The sequence below is a fragment of the Bombina bombina genome, chromosome 8, assembly GCF_027579735.1.
Source record: "Bombina bombina isolate aBomBom1 chromosome 8, aBomBom1.pri, whole genome shotgun sequence".
In the NCBI taxonomy this organism is placed as follows: domain Eukaryota; kingdom Metazoa; phylum Chordata; class Amphibia; order Anura; family Bombinatoridae; genus Bombina; species Bombina bombina.
In genome coordinates this window covers 335,360,966-335,376,928 of record NC_069506.1, presented here as the reverse complement: position 1 = coordinate 335,376,928, position 15,963 = coordinate 335,360,966, and the positions used below count along the sequence as shown (strand labels likewise).

Below are 15,963 nucleotides of genomic sequence, written 5' to 3'. Positions count from 1 at the left end.
AGCCTCAGAAAAGTGAGCGCTGAGCCAAATTTAGCTCCAATTCAACCCTCAATACCAGCATTGCTTACGGTAGCGGTAAGCTGGAAAAACTGCTCATGCACGATTTCCCCATAGGAAACAATGGGGCTGAACTGGCTGAAAAAAAACCTAACACCTGCAAAAAAGCAGCGTTCAGCTCCTAACGCAGCCCCATTGTTTCCTATGGGGGAACACTTTATAAGTCTACACCTAACACCCTAACATGAACCCCGAGTCTAAACACCCCTAATCTTACACTTATTAACCCCTAATCTGCCGCCCCCGCTATCGCTGACACCTGCATTATACTATTAACCCCTAATCTGCCGCTCCGGACACCGCCGCCACCTACATTATCCCTATGAACACCTAATCTGCTGCCCCCAACATCGCCGACACCTATATTATATTTATTAACCCCTAATCTGCCGCACTCAATGTCGCCGCCACCTACCTACACTTATTAACCCCTAATCTGCCGACCGGACATCGCCGCCACTATAATAAATGTATTAACCCCTAAATCGCCGCACTACCGCCTCAAACACTATAATAAATTGTATTAACCCCTAATCTGCCCTCCCTAACATCGCCGCCACCTACCTACAATTATTAACCCCTGATCTCCTGCCCCCAACGTTGCCGCTACTATAATAAAGTTATTAACCCCTAAATCTAAGTCTAACCCTAACACCCCCCTAAGTTAAATATAATTTCAATAAAACTAAATAAATTTACTATAATTAAATAAAATATTCCTATTTAAAAATAAATACTTACCTATAAAATTAACCATAAGATAGCTACAAAATAATTAATAATTACATTGTAGCTATTTTAGGATTTATATTTATTTTACAGGCAACTTTGTATTTATTTTAACTAGGTACAATTTATTGATAGTGTAGTGTTAGGTGTATTTGTAACTTAGGTTAGGATTTATTTTACAGGTAATTTTGTAATTATTTTAACTAGGTAGCTATTAAATAGTTATTAACTATGTAATAGCTATTGTACCTAGTTAAAATAAATACAAAGTTGCCTGTAAAATAAATATAAATCCTAAAATAGCTACAATGTAACTATTAGTTAAATTGTAGCTATCTTATGGTTTATATTATAGGTAAGTATTTATTTTTAAATAGGAATAATTTATTTCATTATAGTACATTTATTTCGTTTTATTTAAATTATATTTAACTTAGGGGGGCGTTAGGGTTAGGGTTAGACTTTAGGGGTTAATAACTTTATTATAGTGGCAGTGGGGGCGGGAGATTAGGGGTTAATACAATTTATTATAGTGTTTGCGAGGCGGGAGTGCGGCCGTTTAGGGGTTAATACATTTATTATAGTGGCGGCGATGTCCGGTTGGCAGATTAGGGGTTAATAAGTGTAGGTAGGTGGCGGCGACGTTGGGGGGCAGATTAGGGGTTAATAAATATAATATAGGTGTCAGCGATGTTAGGGACAGCAGATTAGGGGTTCATGGCTATAATGTAGGTGGCGGCGGTGTCCGGTCGGCAGATTAGGAGTTAAATAATTTTATTATAGTGTTTGCAATGTGGGGGGGGGGCTCGGTTTAGGGGTTCATAGGTAGTTTATGGGTGTTAGTGTACTTTGTAGCACATTAGTTAAGAGCTTTATGTTCCGGCGTTAGCCCATAAAACTCTTAACTACTGACTTTTAAATGCGGTAGGAGTCTTGGAGGTAGAGGCTGTACCGCTCACTTCTTCCAAGACTTGTAATACCAGCGTTAGCCAAATCCCATTAAAAAGATAGGATACGCAATTGACGTAAGGGGATTTGCGGTAGCCAAAAGTCGCGGAAGAAAAGTGAGTGTTACACCTGTACCTGCCATACTCGTAATTCCAGCGGGCGTTAAAAAGCAGCGTTAGGACCCCTTAACGCTGCTTTTTAAGGCTAACCCAGAACTCGTAATCTAGCCGTTAGCATCTATTCCAAGGCAATACATTTTGTGAATAAGTTTGTTGTGTGGGACGGTGTCAAATGCTTTGCTAAAGTCTAGATATGCAACATCTACGGATCCTCCCTGGTCTATTATTTTAGTTACATGGTCAAAGAAATCAATTAGATTAGTCAGGCATGATCTTCCAGCAGTGAAACCATGCTGTCCTTTGTCCTCTAAATTGTTTGTCTGAATGAAAGATTCAAGCCTTTCCTTTAAAAGAGTTTCCATTAATTTCCCTGCAATTGAGGTCAAACTGACTGGCCTATAGTTATCAGAATCTTCCCTACTACCCTTTTTATGAAGTGGGACAGAGATAGACAGACAGATAGACTGACAGACAGACAGAGATAGACTGACAGATAGACAGATAGACACAGACAGACAGACAGACTGACAGACAGAGATAGACTGACAGACAGAGATAGACTGACCGACAGAGATAGACTGACAGATAGACTGACAAATAAAATCCATATAGCTATTATGGAATTGTACAACACCTGGCCATGATACAATTGTTTTGTTGTCCATATAATCTTTTCTCAAAATTGCATAACATTTTATAAGAGAGTTATTTATACAAATTCAGAAGCGAATAAAGTTTTCATGTGCCTTTTAACGTGCTACGTTAGTAGCAGATGACATAGGACAATTATGGGGCTGCATACAATAGTTTTAACTCACCATACTTCCCCAATAAACAGGTCGATCATTGCATAGAAGGTTTATGCTGGTCCCAAGCTGTGTATAGTTTGACTTTTTAATATCCACAAAATTGTAGGATTCAGCGTTGTCAATCTTTCCATCCTGTAGTAAAATGTATAGGGTTACACGATAATAATCTGACACCAGTTAATTTCTAAGGAAATGTTCATAATGCAGAGACGTCTTCCAGACATTTTAACTGATCTGCTTGCATTCATTTTTTATTAGGACACAGCAGCTATATTCTTATCAAATGAGTTGTAGTATTTTATCTACTCAAAGAGGGTCAAAGGGTCCTAAAGAAATTTTAGAAAGTCACCAGACCACCACCAAATGGCTAGATGTCTTAGTCTTATGATTAATGACTTTGGTAACACACTAATGGATGGGTACAACCATAATCTCACTCAAAATTTATAAAATTCATCCAGATCACATATTGCAAAATATCAAATTTTTCATCCTTCAAACTAAAAGGTAATAACAAGGCTTTTCACAAGGAGTTCAAGATCATTAGATTTTGTTCCGTTAACAGGGACAATGTTTATGGACATCATGGCCTGGATTCCAAATAGTGTGACAATCTGTGCAAAAAAAAGAGGATGGCGCTAAAAAGCTATTCTTTTCCCAAAGTAAAAATGTTTAATAAAATCAATACTATGAAATACTTAAAACAGGATGCATCCATAAATGTAATACAAACAATATGTCATACAGTACATGAATAAGTAAGAAACTAATGGGCCGATTTATCAAGTGTCTGGCGGACATGATCTGCTGTAGCGATCATGTCCGCCAGACATCGATAAATGCCGACAGCATACGCTGTCTGGTGAACTGCTTGTGCAATGCCACCCGCTGCAGATTCGCAGTCAATCGGCCGCTAGCATGGAGTGTCAATCAACCCGATCATATAAGATTGGGCGGATTGATGTCTGCAGTCTCAGAGGCAGGGGACGAGTTAAGGAGCAGCGGTCTTAAGACCACTGCTTCTTAACTCTTGTTTCCGGCAAGCCTGAAAAACAGGGGTATACGGCCCCATTCAGGCCATGATAAATCGGCTCCTAGCTATCAATATCTTACTCAAACTTAAAAAAAGTCTCTCCTTAATAATATAATCGTGAGTGATACAGTATCGTAACAAACTGAATTAGTATCCCAAAGATGGTGTAGATACACTACCCTTTAACTCCCTGTTACACAACTAAACTTATCCATTAGCTACTGTCCCTGTGATTGTTGATAAATGTAACAAATATTCCAATCCTTACCCTATCTTATTTATTTAAACTGGTATCAAATTTGATTGTGTCTAAATGTTCTATTTATGATGCCATAAAATAGCAATAAGAGATCATAAGGCCTATTTATCAAGCCGTCAACTATGCTGCATTCAGCGGCACCAATACGCTCGCCTAACATCGCGGCCGCGGACCTCAATATGATCTCCATATTTATAAAAAAAGACGGCAAAAAGCCGCGCACCAAGTACGGGGCAATGAGCAGCGGACTGTTCTTAACTAGCAGTCATCGATCTCGCTGCTATTCGGCTTTTTACCAACTTTATTTATACCTTGTCAGTAAACACCGCCACTATACTAAAATGTTTTACCCCTATCCCGCCGCTACCAGACTCCACTGCCACTAAATAAATGTATTAACCCCTATCCCGCCGCTCCCGGACCCCACAACAACTAAATAAATGTATTAACCCCTATCCCGCCGCTACCAGACCCCACTGCCACTAAATAAATGTATTAACTCCTATCCCGCCACTCCCGGACCCCACAACAACTAAATAAATGTATTAACCCCTATCCCACCGCTCCCGAACCTCACCGCAACTAAATAAATGTATTAACCCCTATCCCGCCACTCCCGGACCCCACCGCAACTAAATAAATGTATTAACCCCTAAACCCCTGGCCTCCCACATCACTACCACTTACTAAACCTATTAACCCCTAAACCGCCAGCCCCCCACATCACCATAAACTAGATTAAGCTATTAACCCCTAAACCTAACAACCCGCTAACTTTACATTAAAATGACCTCATCCCTATCTTATAATAAATTAAAACTTACCTGTACAATTAAAATAAACTATATTAAACTATTAATTAACCTACCCTAACTATTATACTAAAATTACATTAAACTATATTAAACTATTAATTAACCTACCCTAACTATTATACTAAAATTACATTAAACTATATTAAACTATTAATTAACCTACCCTAACTGTTATACTAAAATTACATTAAACTACCAATTAAATTAACTATATAACATACAAAAAGCTAGAAACCTAGCTACTCAAATTATTTAAATATACTATTAAAAATGACTAAATTACAAAAAATAAATAAATGCTATGTTACAAAAAATAAAAAACACTAACGGCTAGATTTAGAGTTTTGTCGGTTAAGAACCGCATAGCTAACGCTGCTTTTTTCCCCAGCGCACCCTTAAGACAACGCTGGTATTTAGAGTTGTCTGAGTGGCTGCGTTAGGCTCATAAAAGGGAGCGTTGAGCAGAATTTAGCTCCACATTAACCCTCAATACCAGTGTTGCTTACGGTAGCGGTAAGCTGGCAAAACGTGCTCGTGCACGATATCCACATAGGAAACAATGGGGCTGAGCTGGCTGGAAAAAACCTAACACCTGCAAAAAAGCAGCGTTCAGCTCCTAGTGCAGCCCCATTGTTTCCTATGGGGAAACACTCTCTAAGTCTACACCTAACACCCTAACATGAACCCCGAGTCTAAACACCCCTAACTTTACATTTATTAACCCTTAATCTGCCGGCTCCTCTATCGCTGACACCTACATTATATTATTAACCCCTAATCTTCTGACTGGACACCGCCGCCACCTACATTATCCCTATGAACCCCTAATATGCTGCCCCTAACATCGCCGACACCTACATTATATTTATTAACCCCTAATCTGCCCCCCCAAATGTCGCCGCAACCTAACTACAAGTATTAACCCCTAATTTGCCGACCGGACCTCGCTGCCACTATAATAAATGTATTAACCCCAAAACCGCCGAACTCCCACCTCGCAAACACTAGAAAAAATTGTATTAACCCCTAATCTGCCCTCCCTAACATCGCCACCACCTACCTACAATTATTAACCCCTAATCTTCCGCCTGCAACGTCGCTGCTACTATAATGAATGTATTAACCCCTAAACCTAAGTCTAACCCTAACACCCCCCTAACATAAATATAATTTAAATAAAACGAAATAATATTCCTATAATTAAATAAATAATTCCTATTTAAAACTAAATACTTACCTATCAAATAAACCCTAATATAGCTACAATATACATAATAATTACATTGTAGCTATTTACGGATTTATATTTATTTTACAGGCAACTTTGTATTTATTCTAACCAGGTACAATAGCTATTAAATAGTTATTAACTATTTAATAGCTACCTAGTTAAAATAATAACAAAATTATATGTAAAATAAATCCTAACCTAAGTTACAAATACACCTAATACTACACTATCAATAAATTACCTAGAATTAGCTAAACTAAAATACAATTAAATAAACTAATCTATAATACAAAAAAAACAAACACTAAATTACAAAAAAATAAAAAAAATTACAAGAATTTTAACCTAATTACACCTAATCTAACCCCACTAATAAAATAAAAAAGCCCCCGTAAATAATACTAAAATTCCCTACCCTATTCTAAATTACAAAAGTAATCAGCTCTTTTACCAGCCCTTAAAAGGGCTTTTTGTGGGGCATTGCCCCAAAGTAATCAGCTCTTTTACCTGTAAAAGAAAATACAATACCCCCCCAACATTAAAACCCACCACCCACATACCCCTATTCTAACCCACCCAAACCCTCCTTAAAAAAAACTATCACTAACCCCCTGAAGATCTCCCTACCTTGAGTCGTCTTCACTCAGCCAAGCCGAAGTCTTCATCCAATCCGGCAGATGTGGTCCTCCATCCGGGCGAAGTCTTGATCCAAGTGGCAAAGAAGAGGTTCTCCATCCGGGCGATGTCTTCTTCCAAGCAGCATTTTCTGTCTTCTGGATCCATCTTCATCCTGCCGACGCGGAACATCCTCCTTCCCCGATGGACTAACGACAAATGAAGGTTCCTTTAAATGACGTCATCCAAGATGGCGTCCCTCGAATTCCGATTGACTGATAGGATTCTATCAGCCAATCGGAATTAAGGTAGGAAAAATCTGATTGGCTGATTCAATCAGCCAATCAGATTGAATTTCAATCCGATTGGCTGATCCAATCAGCCAATCAGATTGAGCTTGCATTCTATTGGCTGTTCCGATCAGCAAATAGAATGCAAGATCAATCTGATTGGCTGATTGAATCAGCCAATCAGATTTTTCCTACCTTAATTCCGATTGGCTGATAGAATCCTATCAGCCAATCGGAATTTGAGGGATGCCATCTTGGATGACGTCATTTAAAGGAACCTTCATTCATCGTTAGTCCGTCGGGGAAGGAGGATGTTCCGCGTCGGCGGGATGAAGATGGATTCGGAAGACAGAAGATAGAAGATGCCGCTTGGAAGAAGACATCGCCCGGATGGAGGACCTCTTCTTTGCCACTTGGATCAAGACTTCGCCCGGATGGAGGACCACATCTGCAGGATTGGATGAAAACTTCAGCTTGGCTGAGTGAAGACGACTCAAGGTAGGGAGATCTTCAGGGGGTTAGTGATAGTTTTTTTTTTAAGGGGGGTTTGGGTGGGTTAGAATAGGGGTATGTGGGTGGTGGGTTGTAATGTTGGGGGGGTATTGTATTTTCTTTTACAGGTAAAAGAGCTGATTACTTTGGGGCAATGCCCCGCAAAAAGCCCTTTTAAGGGCTGGTAAAAGACCTGTTTACTTGGTAATTTAGAATAGGGTAGGGAATTTTATTATTTTGGGGGGGCTTTTTTATTTTATTAGGGGTCTTAGATTAGGTGTACTTAGATTAAAATTCTTGTAATATTTTTTTATTTTTTGTAATTTAGTGTTTGTTTGTTTTTGTATTATAGATTAGTTTATTTAATTGTGTTTTAGTTTAGCTAATTGTAGTTAATTTATTTAATTTAATGATAGTGTAGTATTAGGTGTATTTGTTACTTAGGTTAGGATTTATTTTACAGGTAATTTTGTAATTATTTTAACTAGGTAGCTATTAAATAGTTAATAACTATTTAATAGCTATTGTACCTAGTTAAAATAAATACAAAGTTGACTGGAAAATAAATATAAATCCTAAAATAGCTACAATGTAATTATTATTTATATTGTAGCTATTTTAGGGTTTATTTTCTAGGTAAGTATTTAGTTTTAAATAGGATTAATTTATTTAATTATAGGAATATTATTTTGTTTTATTTAAATTATATTTATGTTAGGGGGGTGTTAGGGTTAGGGTTAGACTTAGGTTTAGGGGTTAATACATTTATTATAGTAGCGGCGATGTTGCGGGCGGGAGATTAGGGGTTAATAGTTGTAGGTAGGTGGCGGCGATGTTAGGGAGGGCAGATTAGGGGTTAATACAATTTATTCTAGTGTTTGCGAGGCGGGAGTTCGGCGGTTTAGGGGTTAATACATTTATTATAGTGGCGGCAAGGTCCGGTCAGCAGATTAGGGGTTAATAAATGTAGTTATGTCACGGCGATGTTGGGGGGGCAGATTAGGGGTTAATAAATATAATATAGGTGTCACGATGTTAGGGGCAGCAGATTAGGGGTTCATAGCAATAATGTAGGTGGCGGCGGTGTCTGGTCGGCAGATTAGGGTTTAAAAATTTTATTATAGTGTTTGCGATGTGGGGGGCCTCGGTTTAGAGGTTTATAGGTAGTTTATGGGTGTTAGTGTACTTTGTAGCACAGTAGTTAGGAGCTTTATGTTCCGGCGTTAGCCCATAAAGCTCTTAACTACTGACTTTTTTTGGCGGTAGGAGTCTTGTCGGTAGAGGGTCTGCTGCTCAGTTCTTCCAAGACTCCAAATACCAGCGTTAGGCAAATCCCATAGAAACGATAGGATACGCAATTGACGTAAGGGGATCTGCGGTAGCCTGGAGTTGCGGTAAGGAAGTGAGCGGTAGACCCTTTCCTGGCTGACTCTAAATACCAGCGGGCGGCCAAAAGCAGCATTAGGACCCCTTAACGTTGCTTTTGATGGCTAATGCAGAACTCTAAATCTAGGCGTAAGTTACTAAAAAAAAACACAGTATCAAAAATAAAAAAGAACTACACCTAATCTAATAGCCCTATCAAAATACCCCCCCACCAAAATAAGCCTATATAAACTACCAATTTGCTTTAAAAGCGCCTTTTGCGGGGCATTGCCCCAAAGAAATCAGCTCTTTTACCTGTAAAAAAAAAATTACAAACACCCCCCAACAGTAAAACCCTATCTAAAAAAACCTAAGCTCCCCAATGCCCTGAAAAGGGCATTTGTATGGGCATTGCCCTTAAAAGGGCATTTAGCTCTTTTACTGCCCAAAGTCCCTAACCTAAAAATAAAACCCACCCAATAAACCCTTAAAAAAAACTAACAATAACCCCTGACAATCCATCCTCATCCAAGCGGGCTGAAATCCTCATCGAAGCCTGCAGAAGTCTTCATCCAGACGGCATCTTCTATCTTCATCCATCCGGCGCAGAGCAGATCCATCTTCAAGACATCCGGCGTGAAGCATCCTCTTCTTCCAATGGTCAACGTAGAATGAAGTTTCCCTTTAAGGTACGTCATCCAAGATGACGTCCCTTACATTCCGATTGGCTGATAGAATTCTATCTGCCGATAGGAATTAAAGAGGAATCAGCAATCAGCAAATAGGATTGAGCTTTCATCCTATTGGATGAAAAAGAGCTTAATGCCCTGTTAAGGGCAATGCCCATACAAATGTCCTTTTCAGGGCAATGGGGGGCTTAGGTTTTTTAGATAGGTTTTTTATTTGGGGGGTTTGGTTGGTTGGGTGGTGGGTTTTACTGTTGGGGGGTGTTTGTATTTTTTTACAGGTAAAAGAGCTGATTTCTTTTGGGCAATGCCCCGCAAAAGGCCCTTTTAAGGGCCATTGCTAGTTTATTGTAGACTATGGAGTTTTTTATTTTGGGGGGGGGGCTTTTTATTTTGATAGGGCTATTAGATTAGTTGTAATTCATTTTTATTTTTGATACTGTGGTTTGTTTATTTTTGTAACTTAGTGTTTTTTATTTTTTGTAACTTAGTGTTTATTTTTTTTTGTAATTTAGTAATTTAGTAATTTTTAGTAGTATATTTAAATAATTTGAGTAGGGCTAGTTGTTTTTTTATATGTAATATAGTTAATTTAATTGGTAGTTTAATGTAATTTTAGTATAATAGTTAGGGTAGGTTAATTAATAGTTTGCTATAGTTTAATGTAATTTTAGTATAATAGGGAATGTTAATTAGTAGTTTAATATAGTTTATTTTAATTCTACAGGTAAGTTTTAATTTATTATAAGATAGGGATGAGGTAATTTTAATGTAAAGTTACCGGGTTGTTAGGTTTAGGGGTTAATAGCTTAATTTAGTTTATGGTAATGTGGGGGGCTGGCGGTTTAGGGGTTAATAGGTTTAGTAAGTGGTAGTGATGTGGGAGGCCAGGGGTTTAGGGGTTAATACATTTATTTAGTTGCGGTAGGGTCCGGGAGCAGCGGGATAGGGGTTAATACATTTTATTTAGCTTGCGGCGATGTCGGGGCGGCAGACTCGGGGCTTATGTTAGGGTGTTAGGTGTAAACATAATTTGCTTTCTACCATAGAAATCAAAGGGATATCTGGCAGCATCGAACATAAGCTTTCGCTGCTTTCAGAGTCCCATTGATTTCTATGGCATCCACGGCCTCCAGGGTTGCGGATTGAAAACCAGGTATAGTGGCGAGCGTACCTGTTAGAAATTTGTTAACTTCCAAAAGGTGTCAGATAGTGCCGAATTTGCATTCGGAACATCTGTAGTGACGTAAGCATCGATCTGTGTCGGATTGAAACCGGCGGATCGTATGTTATGTCACAAATTTCAACTTTTGCCGGTCTGTAGGCTTTGATAACTAGGTCGAATCAAGCTTGCCACAATTACGCTGCGGAATTCCGGCATATTTTTGGTTGACGGCTTGATAAATAGGCCTCCTAGACTTTTTTTGTGCTTATTTATTTGGTAGAAAAAATAAATAATTCTTCACTAACCCAATGGAAGTCAGTGTAGTTTTAGACTGTTTACAGATCAGTCTGTGGCTGTGTACATAACTTGTCACCATCTTTTTTAACCCCTTCCTGCCATTAGGACATCCTATCTATGCCATCCTAAGTGCGCTGGGCTTTAGGCCCGTTAGAATGGCATGGAACGTCCTAACCATTCAGTTCTGAAACCTTAGCCACTTCCTATATGGGATATAGAATGGTGACTAGTAGCAATGCTACTGTTGTTATACCCAGCAGTTTAATGACCCTTTAAGTATTTCTTTTTTTAAGTTCAGCCACTGTGGTTAAAAAAAATAATAATAAAATAAACTCTATTGAATATGAAGTGAAGTTATTTAACATAATTTCCCTTTAAAGGGGAAAATTGGTTTCCCTTTGTTGCTTGTCATTGGAAACAAATTAGAGTATAAAATGTATGAGAAATTGCTGCTTTGGGTTTAGTTTTGCATAAGAAATGGCTGATTGTGTTCTTTGAAACCACAACCCATTAAAATGGGCTACGCTTGCAGGGAAATTAGACCTTATCATATCACTTTCTATACATACAAATGCTTCCTTCTGTTATCTATTATCTTTGTCTGTATACCAAAGCCCAATACTTTGAGAGAACAATTGAAAATCAATACTTTATTAGTTATCTCTCCTACCTCTCACTGAGGGTGTAATTACTTCGTCTGGCTATATTTACATAGCTTATCTTTAGCCAATAATTAAATACTGAACGTTTAAGTGTACGTGGGAATACTATATATGAAAAAGAAGCTATTTCAAGTGCCAAAACAAAGGCAAAATAGCTATTTGAAAACACTAATACACTCCAGCAGGTAAAATGGATCATTGGGAACAAGTTTCTTTAAAATGACAGCATTTAAACCATTTGGGGATATTTAGAACACAGTGTTTGCTTACATTTTGCTCAAAATAGTGCATTCCATTTATGACATCATCCAAGCTCGGCACATGGTTTTTATTCATATTCATGACAAAGCAGTGGTCCATGTTTGACTGTTTAAATGCAATTAAGTCCTAGGTAAAAAAAATAGAGTAAAAAAACAGTAATTTTGATGCATTTTGGATAACAAAAATATCTAATTAAACAAAACTTAAGATGTAAGTTAAGGGACAAAGAAATCAACATTAAACTTTCATGAATCAGATAGAGCATACAATTTAAAGATTAAAAACATCCAATTTTGATATGAAACGTTCCTTCATTGTTTGGTATCCTTTGTTGAAACAGCTCCTTTTCATGAGAGCATACTGAGGTAGGCTCAGGAAAGTGCACATGTTTTGAGCACTAAATGGAAGCAGTGTTTGCACCAATATTTGTAACAATGTTATAGATATTGTACTTGAGAACTTTTGCATACTCCTGAGCCGACCTCAGTTTGCTCTCATAGAAAGGAGCTATGTATTAAAGGAGCAGTGTACACCAATTTTTGGTCATTGGTTACACCAAATTTGGGGATTGGTTAGGAGTCAGAACACATTACAACTATACTTTGTTACAAAAACACTCCCAGACGGGCTATATAAATGGATCAAAAAATGTATGCAAAGAAAAATCTAGTATACAATGTCCCTTTAAATTAACATTAAATACTGTAGATTTGTATAATTAACAAGTGCACAACTAAAAAGAAAATGACTCAAGACTTTGAGGTAGATTTACTAAAGGTCGAGCGGACATGATTCGCTGTAGTATACGCTGTTAGCATTTAACATTGCACAAGCATTTCTTGTGAAATGCTTGTGCAATGCTGCCCCCTACTCACTCGCGGCCAATCGGCCGCTAGCAGGGGCCACCTGTGGAAAAGTTAGGGAGCAACAGTCTTACGGCTGCTGCTTCTTAACTTCCGTTACTGGCGGACCAGAAACTATGGGGCATCGATGGAGCATCCGCTGCTTGTTTAATTGACCCCATAATCCCATGCGGCCAGATTACAAGTTTTGTCGGTAAAGACTTGCGGTGCTAAGGAACCTTTTTTTTCCAGCGCTCACTTAAGACAACGCTGGTATTACAAGTTTTCTGAATGGCTGCGTTAGCCTCAGAAAAGTGAGCGTCAAGCAAATTTAGCTCCACTTCTCACTGTAATACCAGCATTGCTTACGGTAGCGATAAAGTGGCTAAAACGTGCTCGTGCACGATTTCTCCATAGGAAACAATGGGGCTGAGCTGGCTGGAAAAAAACCTAACACCTGCAAAAAAGCAGCGTCCAGCTTCTAACGCAGCTCATATTGTTTCCTATCGGGAAATTAATTTTATGTCTGCACCTAACACCCTAACATGAACCTCAAGTCTAAACACCCCTAATCTTACACATATTAACCCCTAATCCGCTGCCCCCGACATCGTCGCCACCTACATTATATTGTTAACCCCTAATCTGCCGCTCCGGACACCGCCGCCACCTACATTATACTTATGAACCCCTAATCTGCTGCCCCTAACATCGCCGACACCTACATTATGTCGCCGCAACCTAACTACACTTATTAACCCCTAATCTGCCGACCGGACATCGCCGCCACTTTAATAAATGTATTAACCCCTAAACCGCCACACTCCCGCCTCGCAAACACTAGTTAATTTGTATTAACCTCTAATCTGCCTGCCCATAATTTATTTAATAACTACAATTAAATAAATTATTCTTATTTAAAACTAAATACTTACCTGTAAAATAAACCATAAGATAGCTACAATATAACTAATAATTACATTGTAGCTATCTTATGATTTATTTTTATTTTACTGGCAACTTTGTATTTATTTTAACTAGGTACAATAGTTATTAAATAGTTATTAACTATTTAATAACTACCTAGCTAAAATAAGTACAAAATTACCTGTAAAATAAATCCTAACCTAAGTTACAATTACACCTAACACTACACTATCATTAAATAAATTACCTAAACTACCTACAATTAATTACAATTAAATACAATAAACTAAATTACGGAAAAAAAACCCACTAAATTAAGAAAAAAAAAAAACACTAAATTACAGAAAATAAAAAAAATTACAAGAAGTTTAAACTAATTACACCTAATGTAATCCCCCTAATAAAATAAAAAAGCCCCCCAAAATAATAAAATTCCCTACCCTACACTAAATTACAAATTGCCCTTAAAAGGGCCTTTTGCGGGGCATTGCCAACACACCCCTACTCTAAAATTCACCCGATTCCCTCCTTAAAAAACCTAACACTACCCCATTGAAGATCACCCTACCTTGAGCCGTCTTCACCCAGCCGGGCACCACTGGTCATCCGATGGGTCAGAAGAGGACATCCGGACCGATAGAAGTCTTTATCCTATCCGGGCAGAAGAGGACATCCGGACCGGTAGACATCTTCATCCAAGCGGCATCTTCTATCTTCATCCATCCGACGAGGAACGGCTCCATCTTGGAGACCTCCGGCGCGGAACATCCTTCAAGGCCGACGGACTAACGATGAATGAATATTCCTTTAAATGACGTCATCCAAGATGGCGTCCCTCAAATTCCGATTGGCTGATAGGATTCTATAAGCCAATCGGAATTAAGGTAGGAAAAATCTGATTGGTTGATTTAATCAGCCAATCGGATTGAAGTTCAATCCTATTGGCTGATTAAATCAACCAATCGGATTTTTCCTACCTTAATTCCGATTGGCTGATAGAATCCTATCAGCCAATCAGAATTTGAGGGACAACATCTTGGATGACATAATTTAAAGGAATATTCATTCGTCGTTAGTCCATCAGCCTAGAAGGATATTCCGCGCCGGAGGTCTTCAAGATGGAGCCGTTCCTCGTCGGATGGATGAAGATAGAAGATGCCGCTTGGATGAAGATGTCTACCGGACCGATCCGGATGTCCTCTTCTGCCCGGATAGGATAAAGACTTCTGTCGGTCCGGATGTCCTCTTCTGACCCATCGGATGACCAGTGGTGCCCGGCTGGGTGAAGACGGCTCAAGGTAGGGTGATCTTCAATGGGGTAGTGTTTTTTAAGGAGGGAATCGGGTGGATTTTAGAGTAGGGGTGTGTGGGCAATGCCCCGCAAAAGGCCCTTTTAAGGGCTATTTGTAATTTAGTGTAGGGTAGGGAATTTTATTATTTTGGGGGGCTTTTTCATTTTATTAGGGGGATTAGATTAGGTGTAATTAGTTTAAACTTCTTGTAATTTTTTTTATTTTCTGTAATTTAGTGTGTGTTTTTTTCGTAATTTAGTGGTTTTTTTTTTCGTAATTTAGTTTATTATATTTAATTGCAATTAATTGTAGGTAGTTTAGGTAATTTATTTAATGATAGTGTAGTGTTAGGTGTAATTGTAACTTAGGTTAGGATTTATTTTACAGGTAATTTTGTACTTATTTTAGCTAGGTAGTTATTAAATAGTTAATAACTATTTAATAACTATTGTACCTAGTTAAAATAAATACAAAGTTGCCAGTAAAATAAAAATAAATCATAAGATAGCTACAATGTAATTATTAGTTATATTGTAGCTATATTATGGTTTATTTTATAGGTATTTAGTTTTAAATAGGAATAATTTATTTAATTGTAGTTATTTTATTTAGATGTATTTAAATTATATTTAAATTAGGGGGGTGTTATGGTTAGGGTTAGACTTAGGTTTAGGGGTTAATAACTTTATTATAGTAACGGCGACGTTGGTGGTGGCAGATTAGGGGTTAATAAATGTAAGTAGGTGTCGGCGATGTTAGGGCAGGCAGATTAGGGGTTAATAAAAATTAACTATTGTTTGTGAGGCGGGAGTGCGGTGGTTTAGGGGTTAATACATTTATTAAAGTAGCTGCGATGTCCAGTCGGCAGATTAGGGGTTAATAAGTATAGTTAGGTTGCGGCGACATTGGGGGCGGCAGATTAGGGGTTAAAAAATATAATGTAGGTTTCGGCGATGTTAGGGGCAGCAGATTAGGGGTTTATAAGTATAATATAGGTGGCGGCGATGTCCGGTCGGCAGATTAGGGGTTAAAAATATTTATTATAGTGTTTGCGATGTGGGGGGCCTCG

The 15,963-nt window shown here is 38.2% G+C and overlaps 1 protein-coding gene across 1 annotated transcript in view; it reads right to left on the bottom strand.

Annotated features, from left to right (window-relative positions):
- LOC128639268 (pulmonary surfactant-associated protein C-like) overlaps positions 1–15,963 on the bottom strand; it is an 80,549-nt gene that overhangs the window by 26,849 nt on the left and 37,737 nt on the right. The window contains exons 4-5 of the mRNA XM_053691570.1: positions 11,843–11,959; positions 2,672–2,794 (exon numbers count right to left, since the gene is read on the bottom strand). Coding sequence (XP_053547545.1) covers positions 2,672–2,794; positions 11,843–11,959 — 240 coding nt within the window. The remainder of the gene's footprint in view (positions 1–2,671; positions 2,795–11,842; positions 11,960–15,963) is intronic.